The sequence below is a fragment of the Denticeps clupeoides genome, chromosome 3 (genome assembly GCF_900700375.1).
Source record: "Denticeps clupeoides chromosome 3, fDenClu1.1, whole genome shotgun sequence".
NCBI lineage: Eukaryota > Metazoa > Chordata > Actinopteri > Clupeiformes > Denticipitidae > Denticeps > Denticeps clupeoides.
This window is the reverse complement of record NC_041709.1, coordinates 19775677-19793211: the sequence shown is the minus strand read 5'-3', so window position 1 is coordinate 19793211 and position 17535 is coordinate 19775677. Positions and strand designations below refer to the sequence as shown.

The following is a 17535-nucleotide window of genomic DNA, read 5'->3' as shown; positions in this document are numbered from 1 at the left end:
TTAAGAAAATCTGAGAAAACTGAGAAATACTGAATAGCCAATGACACACACACAAAGACATCCAGTGTGGAATCTGTGGTTGTTGCTTTTATTAATAATGTATGCATGCAAAGAAATGTGCTGGCAGACACACGGTGGCAGGACAGAGGATTTCTATCAAAATGTTTTTTCTAAGTGCATTTATTGTTAGGGTTGATATACACATTTCACCAGTGTGTTACATTTTTAAGTTTTAGCCGTTTATGTTTCGGGTAAATGGTGTGTGTGTGTGTGTGTTTGCATGTCATCTGCAAGTGACCCTTTTCATTCGGCTTTACAAGTGCGTGCATTCTGCCTACACACACTGTACAAAGGCCCTGTGTGCATGTTCTTGTGAATGTCTGAGCGTTGTGGATGTGTGAGTGTGTTTCTGTGGCTAGGCTGACATCTCACACAAATATTTTTCATGGTGACAGGACGCCTACTAAAGGACACAATGAACAGAGGCTATTCAAAGTGAGGGGCAGTGAGACAGACATTTTAATTTTTGATTAATTTTGCAGTTTTTTCTTTCAAGTTGTCCATTCACTCTTTATAGCAGCCACTTTATTGTACATCTTGGATGTGATGGAATTTTCAAAATCCATTTTTTAATCCAATAAATGCTTTTCAGACCCAGTCCCATTTGGGGTAAATCTGTCTCTCCATAGTGCGATCTGATTGCCTCTGATATTTTACCAAGACTTTTGGAGATTTCTTTGTGTTATGTGTGTGTTTTATTTAATGTTTTATTTAAACTGATTTCCATCATAACCAAAAACAACATTTTAGTCAGTTTTTTTGGACCCAAAAATTACCATGGCAGGCTTTCTGATGAACTTTTTTTTAATGTTTTTTTTTTTACGTTTACAGCATTTATCCAGAGTGACTTACAATCAGTAGTTACAGGGACAGTCCCCCACTGGAACAACTTAGAGTTAAGTGTCTTGCTCAGGGTCACATTGGTAGTAAGTGGGGTTTGAACCTGGGTCTTCTGGTTCATAGGCGAGTGTGTTACTCAGTAGGCTACTACCACCCACCAGACTTTTGTAGACCTTTTCCAGAGTCGAGCACCTCTGCTGGAGTGTGTTGGGAATAAACCCCATCTCTGGCCCAACTATCCCAGCAGTGCTGCAACTACATGAATAAAAGGAGCAAATTCACTCTTATCAAAATATGATCTAATGACCCAAAGAAAAGAAAAGAGACTGAGAACTGAGATATTGGGTGAATGTTAAAACTAATGGACTGAGATAGAGAGAGGGAGATAGCAAAAGTGTGTGTTGGTATTGAGGGTATGTGTTGTTGTATAGACTCAGAAAAGAGTCTTCATTTAAATTCATGTCTTGTGTGCTTTTTGCTGCAGTTAGCTGACAGTCAAATGCCTTTGCTTTGGGCCAGAAGATTCCTTACCCTTTTGAAATAGAGCAAATTCACTGCATGGACGTTAAAGCTTTTATCAAAATCTTGTGCAGAATTATTATTACTACCACTATGTTAAGACCAGCTGTGACTTCTCATTTGTTTCATGCAAATTCTGTTGCAGATTTCAATTCACGCCTAATGCATAAGTCACAGAGCATTAAAGTCAAATTCACACCTTCAGAGTTATCCATCTGCTTCTTCTTATTTAGAGAACTGAGTAGCAATTGTAATTTTAATATATATATTTCTAGAAAATTTGAGAAAACTAGGAAAATGCCGTCATAAATTTACACTGAAAGTCAAGAATATATAATATCTTTTCAGCCCCAGGTGGTTGGGCGACTGATTTGTCTGTTCTTACTTTCATTGACTTGATTTGATTTGCAAGAAAGCTTAGATAGACCCTGATTTCTCCACAAACCTGAGTGGGTATCTTAAGTCTGGATGGACAGATGGACGAATGGATGTACTATAGTGATGTTTGAAATATGTTGTCATGTGGTAATGTAAATGTTTTTTGGAAGAAAACGCGTGATGTAGGTTATGGTGTTTATTTTGAGAATGTGGATTTTAATTCCATTGGTTGGTTCACGTTCATGCAAGGAGCCAGGCTTGCATCTATACTGATCACTTGCATGTCTGTAGTATAGAGTGTCTAGAGCGAGCAGGCTTTTTCATTTGAATAACAGGGTTGCGATCACTTAACTTTTACTGCATCTACAAGGTTGACTCTGTAGGGGATAGTTTGTGAAGGGGTGGTTTGGAGCTCTGCCACAGACCCCATTCCCAGGACTGTTTTTTTTCATTGAACCATCCTCACTGTGAGGAGGTGGTGTAGGGTGCGAGGGAATGAATAATGATTTGGGGCATAGCCAGGAGTTCCGTTCCCATGAGCAGAATTATGGAGATAAATTATGAAGTTCCTCCTCACTATGTGAGCAGTGAAAAAGACCTACTGGATGAGCAGGTACATGTCACACTTCAAAAAATATGGCAGGGATCACTCAACCCCTATGCACCATCTCAGACTGGAGTGAATCTGTTGAGTCAGTCCAGGGCTGCAGGGCCATGATTTGTTCCATAAAATGCTGTATTTTTGTCCATAAGAAGATAGGACACCATTAGATCCAGCAGCCAGTAGTGGTGTGTAAAAATCGATTCTGAGGAATGCCTAATGGCACCGAGTTCATTAACTTCACTAGCAAGTGCAAATATCCCTGCTTTCCTGCTTTTTTATTTCATGCATTTTAATGACCATTTATGGTGCAAACCATAGGATTTGTCTTCTAAAGGACGGGTATGGGATGATGAATGGATAAAGCTCTGTCAAAGTTAATCTTTCTTGCCCTTGTCAGTCCTGTCTGTGGATCCGCTCGCCCTGATTGCTTCCTGTGGAAATTTATTTAAGCGTTGGCATTAAAGGCATCAATAGTGGTCGATAGATTTTAACCCACCTACAAAGGGTCCACACTCAACTTTTCCCTCTTTTTCTTTTGTACAGACACATAAACACAAAGTGGAACTGCAAAATGTCAATTGTGCTTTGAGAAGGAGAAAATTGCACATGTTGCACCTTTATTTATTTGAAATATGATTACATGAACACACAAGAATGTTAATATGCCTCTCTCAGAGTTGGGGGGATGTGCATTTATTAAGGGGAAGTCCAGTACTTTCAAAGCTCACTGCACATAATCCACTTAAAAAGAAAGTGAAAAGGCCCCTTTGATGCGCAGAATAGGCTGATGGTTTCCTTCTTCCATTCTTACTGAATTATTGGTTATATTTAGAATTTCCTCGTACAAGCACTGGCTCCTCTCTGAGGTTATAAATACAAGGCTGTTTATTACAGCAGGCTAATCGGACACCCCCCTGAAACAACAGGCGGAACCGCTGCTGGGCCTGTCCCCGATAATCACGTTTCCCTTGTGATAAAAGGGATCGGGGGGTCACAGAACACTGCTGATTCGGTGGGGGGGTTGGGAGCTGTGACAACAGAGGACTCACACTGTGACAATGTTTTGCCTCTCATGAAATAATTAAAATGGGGGGGGGGAAGTATAATGAAACATTGAGGCAGCAGGTTTTCTGTGAGCTGGAAGCGGAAGCTGGTGCGCATAAAGGAATAAAAGTAGCCTTTAACACACCAGGGTGATGCCTGTTAAATTCTCCTAACATACCACGAGTTTGGAGGGACATGGCCACCTGTGAAATGGTGACAGAATGAGTGGAGTGTGCCGTTATTCTGTCGTACAAACAGATGAGCGGGTGATCTTTCAACTATCGAAGCAGTGAACAGCAAATTTAATGGAAGGAACAGAACCCACCAGGCAACATGAAAGTCAAAAGACAAAACAACTTGTATGTGAACAAGGTAGGCTCGGGATTTATGCATTTTTCATGCATTCCTCTCTCACTCACTTTCCATAACCGCTTAGTCCTACTCAGGGTTGCCCAGAACATGCACACTCACACACATGGACCATTTGTCATCAATTCGCACACGCAAACATGGGGAGAGCTCATGAAATCCGCACACATAAGGTCCGAGCTGGGGTTCTTTCTCACAACCTCACGATCCGAATTTTCATAGACTAATACAAATACATAAGAACATAGGCAAGCCTTTGGTGCAAAGTGTCATGTAAGAAAGCACCTCTAGATGGAGCTGCTTCACTCTGACATCAGTAGTTCAGGGGACCTGTGATGTGGAGGTGTGTCCCACCCGGAGATGGCTGTGTGGGGACGGTGCAGTGCTGAAGGGGACCACAGTGGCACCTTGGTAATTCGAGATTTGACCCCACAACCCCTTCAGTTGCAAGTCCGCCTCCTTATGCCCACATGTACTTTAAACCAGTGCAATCACCATTAGCACCAGGTTGACACTTGTTTAAAACTCGCAGATGTCACATCCCCTCAGTGGACCAGGTCAAAAATGACAAGAGCGCAACTGAACATGCCCCTGAAACCCCGAAGAATAAACTGGATGGATGGTAGTGAGCACACGCCTCTTCCTGAGTTGAGTGGAGGGTCCGTCCCTGACCTCATCTGTTGTTTTTAGAGCAGTTCTCCTTTAATCTCTGTTTTTCTCAATTCTCCCTGTCACCGGGGCACCCTTGTCCTCTCCCTTACCTTGCATCCCTCCACCTTCCCCTGCCGAGGCGGCACAGCGTCTTTTCTGCCGCTGTATTTTGGACATGACCAATTTAACCGGTCTCTCTCTTGCTCTGAGTCTTGGTTTTTAAGGATTCCCTCCCTTCGTCCTCACCGCACCGTACCTTTCCATTTAAAGCTCATGTGACCTCATTTTAGAGCTCAGTTATGTCATCGCAGTGACCCCTTCCAACAACGGCCACCGTGTGTATACATGTGTGTGTGATCATGTGTTAGCACAGATTCCTGCTTTTTTTACCCCCCTCTTTTTCTACCCCAGTGAGTCTATGCCACGCTTCAGGGAAATTTATTCTCTGCTCACGTGCCCCTGAGCGGGTCTGTGTGTGTGTCCCTCTTTCTCCCTTCAGACAGGCGAATCTGTAGGAGGGAGAGGGCAGGGTCGTGTGTGCGGGGTGCTGCTGCACACTTGTCTTTAACCTGATCTGCCCCCCATGCAAGATCTGATTTCACACACATTCATACACTCACACACACACGCCCAATCCAAACGCGCCGGATGCAATTTATATCGCCATTTCAACCAGATCGGAAGCCTCTGTCTTTGGAGCAATTCTGACGGCTACAGAGGATTTACTCTCCTTGGATTATTGTCAGATTATTTTTTTATTTTTTTGCTTCTCATTTGTGGTGGCGACCATTTTTCTGGTCCTTGGCTGGATTCTATTGGATGACCTGGTTGTGTTTTTTTTTTTCTTTTCTATCCACCACCCACGGGTACTATACTCAGTGGTCTGTGTGTCAGACCAATGCACTTAAACCCCAAACCCTGCGCCCTCGATGTGGGGCTTTTTATTGATGCTTTGGACACTACGAGGCATTAATCAGCTTGCGTTTGGGTCCGTTAGCGTGCTGGATACTGGCTGCTGAGCAGGGCGCACACTGGTCGGACTGGGATCAGGTGTGATCCGGAGATCTTAGAACCAAGGGCTGGAGGAAAGCCCCTCGACTCGGCAGGGTAACTGGGTGACCATGCAAAAAAAGGTAAATTCCATGTATATTGTTATATATCCGAGGTTTTACAGCGAAATGAAGATATATCATTTGCATGGTAATGACAATAGGTAATACTGCACAAACCTGACACTGGCCACACTGTGAGAGCCGCCTCCGTGGACCGTTTGTGGGTTGGGCCGGATCGGTCGTTATTGTAAATGTCACAGCCTCTACTGGCCCACCCGAAGACAGCTGAGATGGGGACGTGATTTCTAAGGTGTGCCGATGGGCGCGGTTTATCGCCTTACTTCCCGCACAGACGCTGCTGAGTCAGGGGCTGCAATGGAAACGCGCTGGATAGTTTTAACCAGTTGTAATCCAGTTAACAGGGAGTTAGTCTCCTGAAGAGGGTTTGGCACAGTGAATAAATTGGGATCGAGACAAAGGGCTGTTAGTCTTTCATATAATTTCATTGAAATAACAAACAAAAATATTAATTTATTTGTGCATTTTGCTACTATTTAATATTGATAAAATATATTTATGGTAGTTCTTCTTCAAGTGTCAGCGATTAAAATGAGACTGCAGAGATTGCTGTTAGCATGTAGCATTAGCTTCAACTGCACTTCTGCATTCACGGAACTGTAACAGAAGCATAAATGATTTTTTAAAAGGTTTTAAATTGTTCGATAATTCAGAAAAAAAAAACAGCAACGCAGAGTGTTCTAGAACAGCATTCATATCTACAGCCCACATCCATTTCCTGCTCACACAAACTCACGCACACACACACACACACACACACCTTTCCTGCAGGGCTAAATGTTCTCTGCACTGTTTCGGGGTTGCGCGCTTCTTCTGCGTTCGTGTTTTAGAGCATGCAACCACACATAGAATGAGACAGAGGACACAAGCACACTGGTTATCGTGATGTGTTTAATCCGGACCCTTGCACACACACACACACACACACACACACAGCGACGATTCTGTGTGTGCGACAGAGCTGCGGACGGGAAGCAACGCGGAGACATGGTGGTGGAGAGAATGGGGGCCTGTGGGAGCCAGAATAAGGTGAAGTAGTCTGCAGCATTATATATGACCCAACACGACCGTCTCTTTCTTGCTGGTTATAGCCATGAGCCGTAAAGACGCCGGCCTCGAGTTTTTTGTTCTCATTCTGAAAAAAGCTCTGCCATTGTGTTGTGTGAACTTGTTTTTCTCGGATCATAACAGCAAATGTATAGAAGAGCATATGAAGATATGATCAGCTAGGTTCACCTTTTTAAAAGATTTTTAATTTTCTGACAGAGTTTAAACCACGCATGTGGTGAAATAGTTTGGGGTTTTCAACAAATGATGTTTTCTCACAAACTAACAAGCTGTAGTTGGTTCATCATGATTGCCTCTAATGGAATATTAATTTTGTCAGATGTAGGCGACCTTCCAATTGTAACCCGTTACTAAATTACCAAAAAGAATAAGCTGACAGACTGCAAATGCCAACACACCCCACATGATGCTGAGCAGAGAGAGGGTTGATCTTTGTTCAGAACATCTTACTACTGTGAATATCTGTATATGAGTGTGTGAAGTGTGGAGAAGGATCCCTTCTCTCTTTTTCTCTGTCTGCCCCTCTCTTTCTGTCTCTCTCTCTATGACTGAAAGGAAAGTGTGATCACATTGTGGAAGTGGGGTAGCATTTGTGGGAGTGACGAGTGATTTCATGGCCCAATAAAACCCACATACACACACATAATGAAGCACACACTCTTGTCAGCCTCTGACCTTGCAATCTTGTTATAATGACCCCTGAACGAGGGAGGTCAAGGAGGACGAAGCATTTCCACCTGTGTGTTGCAGTTGAATTTACTGAGCAAAATGTTGCCTGCAGGTTGATGTGGTGAATCATTTGGAAGACCTGGGCAATTATTTAAATTTAAAAAGCATATTTGTGAATTTACTCCTACTCCTAATGATTTTTCCATTTACTCTGAGTGTTGTTTCCCAATTCATCTCCCTCCCTCTCTTGTTGTCATTTTGCAGGATCAGTTTGATAACTTGGAGAAGCACACTCAGTGGGGGATTGACTTTGTGGAGAAGTACTCCAAATTCGTCAAGGAACGTTCAGAGATTGAAGTGAATTATGCACGGCAGATTAGGTGAGTGTCACATAAGCTTTGAAATGCAACAGTAATAGATCATCAGGATGGGTAAGTATTGATAAGTAGATGTCACATCCGCCGCCCCACCACCGGACCCCGGGGGCATGTGACAGCAACAGACAACGGCGACCCGGAAGCGAAGGAGGACATCGTCAACACACTGAATAAAAGTCAGGCAGCCATCTTGAGTTTAATTCATTGATGCTAGCCTTATACTCTTGATCAGAATTCTTGATTTACAAACAAACGACCACGAGACTTGCCTGCCAGCCAGCCACTACCATGAAGCTCACCTCCTATCCAGGTCCCTGGATCCGAACCCCCGATGTCTGCCCATGTGCCCCCAATCTCTGGATTATGAAGATGCACCACCAGATTTATTAAGTTGTATTTTGCATTACACACAACTTTTTGCAAGCTTTTTGAGAGCCCATCATACAATAATCTACCAAACACAGATGAGCATACATGCACGCATGCGTATGCAGCCAGAAATATGTTGCCTGGCGCTGACAGTTCAAGGTTTCAGAAGGTGTGTGTATATTCTGCCACATGCATCTGGGTGGGGGAATTGCCTGTCACCATGGAAACAAGGTGTCAGCCTTCTCCTCCACACTGCTGACCCACATTTGACTTGACCAATCAGAACTAAACCCGCCCACCCAACCCCGCCCAACCCCCAGACAAGGTTTTAAGGGGATATGGTGCACTATGCTGTGTGTGTAAATGTGTGTGCATGCATGGTGTGCACCCCTAAAACAAGCTTAGAACCCATAATCCCCTATAAGAGATGAGGGACTGTGGGTAATCTGAGCATGGGAGACAGACACAGACAGAGAGATATTGATAAAAAAAATGGAGAGATAAGTTGTAAAAGGTTGAAAAGTGTGAATCAGGTGACATTCTTATTAGTCCCTTTTTAAAAAAATATAAATTTCCACCCATTCGCAGCAGAGACATTTTAAATGACACACAATGATACATAAACACACACACACACACACACACACATACCCCCTGCGCTCTCTAGACTAATCTTGTTTAATACCCCCCTCATACAAGCTAAGTACCCTATCAGGGTGGAGGGGAAATGCAGTGTGAGACATCTGGCTCTGAGGTGGGAGGTGGGGAGGGCGGTGAATAAGATATACAGACAGGAAAGGAGTGCATGGAGTCTGCCTAGCAACAGCCCAGACAGGAAGCATTATATAATATTGATATATTATACTATAGCCCTGGTGGATGGTGTACTTGTATGTCAGTCGGGGCATGAAATTTTGTGTGTGTGCATTTTGCTAAATCACAATCTAATCAAGGTTAGTGGGGCTCCCTTGTTAGAGGAGTATTTCTGAAGTTGTTGGTCTCTGTGCGGAAGGGATGCGTTTTTATTTGTATTTTTTTTTTCCACGCACGCACACCTGCTTGACAGCAGCGTTGACAGCAGCAGCAGCAGCAGATGGGTGGATTGAATGGACTAGGGAAGAGTTATATGCATGTGTCAACACACACGCGCACATGCATTTGCCATCTGACTCATTTTCCACTGAGGGAGGAGAGTGCACTAGTTGAGCCACAGGCTCCTGTCTCGTATGTGTGTGTGTGTGTGTGTGTGTCTTTGTTTATGTATATTTTTACTGGAACCTTTTATTTCTAATGTCCAATACGCTCCACAAAATGACTGAGAAACACTTGTAAATCTCATTATGACCCTCCTCCACTCTGCCAATCCCCTCCATTCTCTCTCCAGGGGGCTTCCCACTACCACAACACATTTATTTCATCCGTCCGTCTCTCTGTCTGCCTGTCTTCCTGTAATGTGGCAAGGTGGAAAAAGTGAATTAGTATAAATGTATGATATATTTTACCAACAAAGCTCCTCCATGTGTAACCTCTCCATCCTAGGGTTTCAGTTCCCTTGGCCATGCACACTCAAAATGAGTGGGAGACAGGAAGGACTGTCTCAACGGAGAGCGCGACAGTGTCGCTGAGTGTCAAAAATGTGGTTTGGATTAGCTGTTAATTTTTTTTTTTCAGGAATCTTTCAAGAAAGTTTCAGCCCAAGAAGAGCTCCAAAGAGGAGGAAGAGAACAAGTGAGTCTCTCGTGCTTTCAGTTGATTCTGTGCTTTCTTGTCTAGTGCGGGCAATTTCTGATGACATCAATTCCTGTGTCAGGTACTCGTCGTGTCGTGCGTTCCTGTTAACACTCAACGAACTGAATGACTATGCCGGCCAGCATGAGGTCGTTGCCGAAAACCTGACTGCACAGATCATCGCCGAGCTCACCAAATACACCCAGGAGCTGAAATCAGAGAGGAAGTCGGTGGGTGATGTCACTTCCTGTTGACTGGCCGTGCACAGATCCTATTAGACCTAGAGCACTTTGTGTCATTCTGTGTCCTTCCTGTCATCCATTCCTCCATTCGCTCTTTTCTGTCTTTCCTCTGTCTGGTGAAAAAAGAAAGGGAAATAGTTCTCAGACGGAAAAGCAGAGCGAATCGGCGGGCAGCTTTAGGGGAGGTGGTGGGTCTTACTGCTGAAGCAGGGCTGGTCAGCGTTCTCACACTCATCTCTGTTTGCTCCCTTTCTTCATGCTCTGGCTCTAGGGCCGGCTTGGGAGGATTTTGTCTGTCTGGTCTACACACTCTTTGGCTTTTGGCCCAGAAAAGACATATACATACACACAAACACCCACACAACCTTCAGGCCAAATTATGCTGCTTCAGTTATTCTTTTATCTTTTTGCATGTTTTTGATTACACATGATGTACTTACAAGCACTTCCATTTTTGTGTTGACGTAAAATGGAGCACTGTGTGTGTGTGTGTGTGTGTGTGTGTGTGTGTTAATGCGAATTCAAGCAAGGTTGTGTTATCTGACTCACACACAACATACATCATAGTCAAGTCATTATTTTCATGCAAGCGGGAATAAATGAAAGAGCCATGTAATTTGTAATGTTTTCTAACATGGCGTCTCTCTCAGACTCGGTTTCTCAGTCACAAGATGCCTGATATTGCCCGATAACAGTACGCATGGACATGGAAGCGGTCGCCTGCTTCTGCCTCTCTGTCCATCCTTACCACCGATCCCTTTTTATTAAACATTTTTAAATGTACAAACAGACCTCTTCTACCCTCCCCCTTCTCTCTCTCTCTGAACTGATGATGGGGGAGTATTGCTGATGACAGTGCTGAAACTAATCAGAAATTCTTTCCTGTGTACGTGTGTTTTTGTCTGTTGGGGACTTTTTTAGGGGTAGTTTTAGACAATGTACTACATCACAATGTTCAATGATGAATAAAAGCATAAGAGCGTTTGCGCAAGGGAAACCCCTAACTTTTCAAAATGACTGCACAGGAATCTTTTATTGATCATAGAGGACTTTCAGCATCCCCAGGATCAGCTCAGCATTCCCATTACTGTCCTGGTGATCCTCAGAGATTCAATGCTATCAACATCTCTTCCGTCACCCCTCCTACTGATCTAAATACTAGCCAGCCATGTTGGGATCATGGTGGTGGGATGAGGAAGGTAGAAAGACAGTTAGATTCAATTTACCGTATGTGTGTGTTTGTGTTTCCTACGCCCCCTGCAGGGAATGCCAATCATTGCTGCTGCCATCCTGCAATCTTCAGTCAAATATGTCTCACGGTCTCAGAAGGACAATCTATTTGCAGGTTGAAAAACTCTTCCTAAAAAAAGAGGGTCCAGCCAGAATGTTCTGTCCTCTGGAATGATTCTTCTCTAACATTCCTCCATACGGGAAATATTAAAATCTTGAGAGTAGAGGAGTAAGAATCCCTCCATCACCCCACCTGTATGTCAGTGGATGTGTGATAGAGAGAGATTTACTGATGTCTGTGTGAGTCTGTGTGAGTGTGTGTGTGTGTGTGTGTGTGTGAGTTCATGCTCTGGTGTGACACAGCTGGATTTGTGTGTAGTTCAAGAAGAATAAATAACCCCTTTACTTGATAAGACTACACACACACTCCTTCTCTCTCTCTCTCTCTCTCTCTCTCTCTCACACACACACACACACACACACACACACACACACACAAGATTCATTTCTCACAGATGCAAGTTTTTCTCAGCCAGTAAACACACCTACAGAATATGGATGGAAAAAACACCCAAACGCTCACTGAGAGAGAGACAGGCAGTGGGAGAATGAAGAGATTAAGCTAGTTAACTTTTTGCCAGTGGAAAGTACGAAATAAAGCACAAAGAATTATAAGCAACTCCCCGTTCCAAATATTTCAACACCAGTCCGTATGCAGCAGCGATGCTCAAATGTTTACAGTCATTAAAATGGTTGCGTCAGGACTGTGTGTTACAATCTGAAATTGACTTATTGTGTGTTTATCCAAACTGCTGTCCCCATTTCTCTCTCACTCCTTCTCCATTTCTTGGGAAATTCATCCTCAGTTTTCGTTTTAGCCACCTGTTTAGCCACACACAAAAACACACATTCAAGGAAAGTATTTGTGTGTATCAAGCAGTGTGCAAAGGTTTTAGGCAGTGGTGAAACTAATTAAAGGTTTTTAATTAAAATAAATGTAAAGCACAAAAGTAATAAAATAATACAGTGCATAATGTCTCTATATGCATAATAAATAAGGGAATCCTGCAATAATCAGTATAGGTAAATCAACATTTGATCAATGCTTGACAGGGTTTTTTTTTTTTTTTTACATTTACAGAATAGATAAATAGGGTACCTAAGACACAGTTGTACATATTTGGTGGGGGGAACAGTTCATCTGTCTATGCATAATTCACAACATTGTTTACTCTTACAGTTTCACTCCTCAACGGTTGTTATAAAACTGAAGTGAAATTATGTTCAGCTTGTCTCAAACTTCCTCTGCTGAGAGGTGATGATAGTGTATTTTTTTTTTATATGTAATGCATTTCATACCATAAGTGTGTGTGCATGCATTGCAGTTCAGAGAGGTTTACTGACCCTTTAGCGGCAGCATCTTCCCCTTTCCCAGAATGACTTCTTCCTCCGCAACTGAAACACTTCCTGTTTTATCACAATCTCAGCAGGGCCTATACGACAAACAGAGAAACGAGAGCCTCAATGTGAAGTAACAACAACCCTATAGATAAAAAAGTCACCTGAGTGTTGTGATCATTTATTTTATGATACTGTATTGATTTACAAACACACAATATGATCTTTCAAAAAAGCTTAAAAGTTGTGTCTCTTGTATGCTGTCATGTTTTTTCTCATATGTCTTATTTGCAATAGACTAAATGAGATGTAAAAAAACACTGAAAATATTTGTCTGTAGGGAATGGTTTAGGCCTGTTGCAGTTTTTGCTTTATAAGGTGGCTTTGATTTTAATAAATGAAGTTTTTTCTCTGCTGGTTGAGTGTCGCGAGCTCCTGGTTCGATGCTCTGGGCGTGTGTACACCTCTCTGTGGTACTCGTGTGATTAGGGCTGAGCTATTTGTGGTCACACAGCTTGCCCCAGCAGGGCTAGAGTGTGTGCTCCAGAGAGTGTTCTCGGACAGCCAGCCTAACAGACTGACTCATGCACACACCCGTGTGTGGGCAGTGGGGAGGGTCTGGGGAAGGGACCATTTCCAGGCCGAACAGATGACTTCCCTTGTGGGTGGAGCTCCAAGGTCTTCTTTCTCTTCACCGCGAATATGATGTCTGGTGCAGGCTTTGAATGTGCCAGAATGGGTGTTGGATGATATGAATGATATGTGGTCAGCATGTCAGAGGTCACAGTGGGTACCTCAGCTCAATACAGAGCCAGTCAGAATCATTCATTTGGTCATTTAACTTAACTTTAACTCAGGAGCCCTCAATTTTTCTCTTTTCTTCCCTTAACTGCACTCCTCCTTCCATCTCTTTCCTGTGGCCAGTGGCATCCAAAGCTTTTAAGCGTCACCTGATACAGCAGTGAAATGTAACTTGTTTTCTGTCTCTCGTACAGCATTTCCAAGATGGCAGGAAGGCACAGCAACACATCGAGAACAGCTGGAAACAGCTGGAGTCGGTGAGTAAAGAAAATAATGAACAAACAAGCCCAGAAATGAGTGAAATGTTAATACATGGAGAATGTGGAATCCGGTTGTACCACAGCAGAAACGGCAGCATGCACATTATGGAGGAATGGAATATGCGTCACAAGGACAGTGTGTGTGTATGTAATCACATCTTAAAATAAGTTCTGAGTTTGACTGTATCCTGTTAAAGACCAGGGTGAAGTTGCTGATTCAGAGATTCAGTTTCCCAGAATTCCTTGCTGCGCTCTTTCTGTTTGGCTCATCTGATTGGCCAGAAACTGAAAACACTGCTCTGTTCTGTGTAAAGAGAGAACTGGGGGGGATGATGAGAGGAGAGACTGTGGAGAAATGATAACAGCATCCAATCAATAGCACTGGCACTAAATGAGGGAAACAGTGTGTGTGTGTGTGTGTGTGTGTGTGTGTGTGTTACCAGCCCCAGCTGACCCCAGCAGTGGCTCCAAATGAAATTGGCATAACTTGTGTAACATTTAGTTAACTTTTACAGAACAACACAGCATTATTGCTCATAGAGAGCATGTGTGTGTTTCCTGATTCAGTGTGTGTCCCGTGTTTACTGCCAGGATTTGTCCATCTGTCTGTACGTGTTTTTAGCTGATTAGTTTTTTGTGCAAATGTGTGTTTAAGGAAAAATGTGTGTACACTGCATGCATGCACAAAAAAGACAGAAAGACACTATGGTCTGTATGTGTATTTGGTAGAGGGACAGTATGGTTGTGTGTGTTTGTGTGTGTCTGTGTGAAGCGCTGAAAGAACCTTTTGTGTGTAAGAGAGCAGCCACTGTCCAGCGAGCTCACAGAACAAACGTTGATTGTTTAAAAAGAACAAACCATTGGAGAGGAGGAATAAAATGGCTGAAGGATGGTGTTACACATACTTACACACCATACATCCCATCCAGATCCCTGCACACACACGCACACATTCTAAAACATTACAACAGTCCTTTAACCTGGATATGCAGTTTTTAGGCTATAGTTGCATTACAGGGTCATGTATTACCACTGCACCATATTTCATTTATAGTCCAAAGTTTTTTGGAATAGTGAACTTTTAAATTTCAACAAATGCAACCATAAATCCGTGATTATGGGCTAGAAATGTTTGGTATTTAGTCCATTTTAAAATTCGTGTCCTCCCCGTCTTGCAGTGCAAGCGACGGTTTGAGCGGGACTGCAAGGAGGCTGAACGGGCCCAGCAGTACTTTGAGAAGCTAGACGCTGACATCAATGTTACAAAACTTGACGTGGAAAAGGTAAGAATCATCATACATTACCGTATCATGATCTGTGTTTGTGTCAGTCTGACAATATAGTGAGAAATATACATATGATCTAAATGAAAATCCAATCAAGTGAATCATTTAAATATGATTACCAAGATATTTAATCTCTTTTCAAAATTCTCTGGATTGATAATAATTATTTTTGCAGTGTATTTTTCACATCTAACTTCCCAACTTTCGACTGAATGTTGATTGTCTCTCATTGCCGACGCAATGGCACCGCTGTACTGTAATACGTGTCAGTACTGTTACCCTGGAAACACTGTGCTGTTGAAATTCTGAAATGGTTAAAAATATATATTTGTGCTTTTACAATGTGTGTGTGCGTGTGTGTGTGTGTGTGTATACTAGGGAAGTAACAGTAGGGCAAAGGTTCGACCAAAGTCTTTTCTGGGTTCAATAATAGTTCATGCGTATCCCTCTGCTGTCGTTTGTTTGATGCTGACCTGCAGATTGACTCTGCTGTGTGTGTATGTGTGTTTTTCCAACTTGCCTTGAAGCGTTACCAGAAGGTAGGTGCATAGGCGTAATATATCTGTGTGTGTCTTGCGTTTAGATATTTGCACACGGATGCTTATATACACTATACATGGTCTCATCCAATCACAGATGTGCAAGTCACGCTATACCCTGTGTCTCCACCGATAGCATGGCTGCGAATGTTCGGGTCTGAGAGCTTCCTGTCTCTTCTGTTCACTTCCTGTGCGTTTGCATCTCAAGGCTTTCTGTTTACATCTGATCGATGTTTCCATGGTAACCCTGTAGGCCCCTGGTGCAGAGGTTTGGTTTTTCTAGAGCACGAGGAACCATTCTCTGGTGGTTACTGTGGTTACAGGTGTGTGTGGTGCCTTGGCTGAGCTGACGGAACAAAAAATTATGTAAATTAATTATGTCATTCAAATCACTATTTCAGTACACTAATGTTTTCACACTGGGTCCAACAGCACTCTATTTCATTTTTTACATCTTTATTTGTTATTAAAACACTAAACATATGAAACTACTTTTTGCTTCTTTAAAAAATTATCTTTGAAAAATAAGTATGTTTTAGTGACAAACAGATCATCACCATGGGAAGGAGAACAATCAACAGATAAACATAACCTGCATCTATGCATCCTGAGGAGTTTTGGGTTGAAGGAGCGGTTTGTTTGGGAAGATGGCTCCAATATTCATGTTGCATTTTCAGATCTGTTTTAAGCACATTTATTCAATTTGACGACTAATGTGTCAAGTCTGCTAATGAAACATCCCTTATATGTTGCCAGTCTCACAGCATCCTCAGTAAAATGTATGGAAATAAATGGCTGTAATGGTTGAGTCTGGCCTGCGAACTGCTGTCTTTCTTAATTGCAAGGTGAAGGGAGGTTATACTTGTCAGTAATTCTTTTACAAATAAGGATGTCCAGGCTTAAATTTATTTTTTTTTTTTTAATAATTCTGAACTGACAGAGCGATTGAGAGAGAGAAAGAGAGAGAGGACAGATAATCTTCAGCATGTTTATGTGAGCTGGACAAGCACATAAGAGAAATATCTGCTGCGGATATGGAGAAATAACTAATCAGTTCTTCTGAGTGTTTCTTTTCACTCACAGACAATGACAGATCTTACTGTCTCTCTTTTGCTTCCTCTCCGTTTTCCAGGCACGTCAGCAGGCACAGATGAGGCAGCAGATGGCATCTGAGAGTAAAGAGGAATATTCCAACTACCTGCAGAAGTTCAACCAGGAGCAGAACCAGCATTACTACACCACTATACCCAATATCTTCCAGGTATTCATAAACACACCCCTTACACATGTATACATGCACGAATGGAACAATGGAGCACATCCTGGTTGCATCACAGCTACAGCCAAGGAGACCAGTTTGAGGGTGTGTGGAGGTTCTCTTCAGGACTTGGATTGGCTCTAGAATTTCCTTGCCATATGAAAAGGAGATTAGTGGCTGATCTGAAGATTTGCCCATGACCTGATAGTACACCTCCCATCCATGTTCCTAAACCCACCTATCCAAGTCAGGGTAGTAGAGAAATTGCAGCACAGGGTCAACACTAACACCAATCAACCTGACCTCTATTACTTCAGACTTTGGAGCAATTTTTGTCATATGAAATAACAGTGTGAAAAATACTAACTAAATTAAAATTTCCACTTGTCAGGACTCACGTTCAATCCCTTCGATTGGCTTTAAGAAATTTCCACTTTGTTGTACTTATGTATGTCTTGAAAGTGCCGTACTGGAAAAAAGGGTAGAAATGTAAATGAGTATCTTGCTGTCTCAGAGGATTCAAGACATGGAGGAGAAGAGGATTGAGCGGTTGGCTGAGTGCATGCGCAGGTTTGCAGATGAGGACCGCAAGATCCTGCCCATTGTGGGCCACTGCCTGGATGGGATGACCAAAGCGGCAGAGTCCATTGAGGCCAAGGCCGTGAGTCTTGCAACACAAAACACACCAAGTCACAATCCTGAAGAATCAATCAAG

The 17535-nt window shown here is 42.8% G+C and overlaps 1 protein-coding gene across 24 annotated transcripts in view; it reads left to right on the top strand.

Annotated features, from left to right (window-relative positions):
• fnbp1b (formin binding protein 1b) overlaps nucleotides 1–17535 on the top strand; it is a 47526-nt gene that overhangs the window by 16346 nt on the left and 13645 nt on the right. For 4 of the 24 annotated variants that reach the window (XM_028971348.1, XM_028971345.1, XM_028971346.1 and 1 more), the window contains exons 1-8: nucleotides 6430–6624; nucleotides 7597–7712; nucleotides 9750–9806; nucleotides 9889–10036; nucleotides 13672–13734; nucleotides 14916–15020; nucleotides 16695–16823; nucleotides 17335–17481. In XM_028971348.1, coding sequence (XP_028827181.1) covers nucleotides 6481–6624; nucleotides 7597–7712; nucleotides 9750–9806; nucleotides 9889–10036; nucleotides 13672–13734; nucleotides 14916–15020; nucleotides 16695–16823; nucleotides 17335–17481 — 909 coding nt within the window. In that variant the 5' untranslated portion in view covers nucleotides 6430–6480. Of the gene's footprint in view, nucleotides 1–5236; nucleotides 5599–6426; nucleotides 6625–7596; nucleotides 7713–9749; nucleotides 9807–9888; nucleotides 10037–13671; nucleotides 13735–14915; nucleotides 15021–16694; nucleotides 16824–17334; nucleotides 17482–17535 lie in introns of those variants that run through there. The other 20 variants (XM_028971351.1, XM_028971352.1, XM_028971350.1 and 17 more) reach the window with 13 other exon arrangements.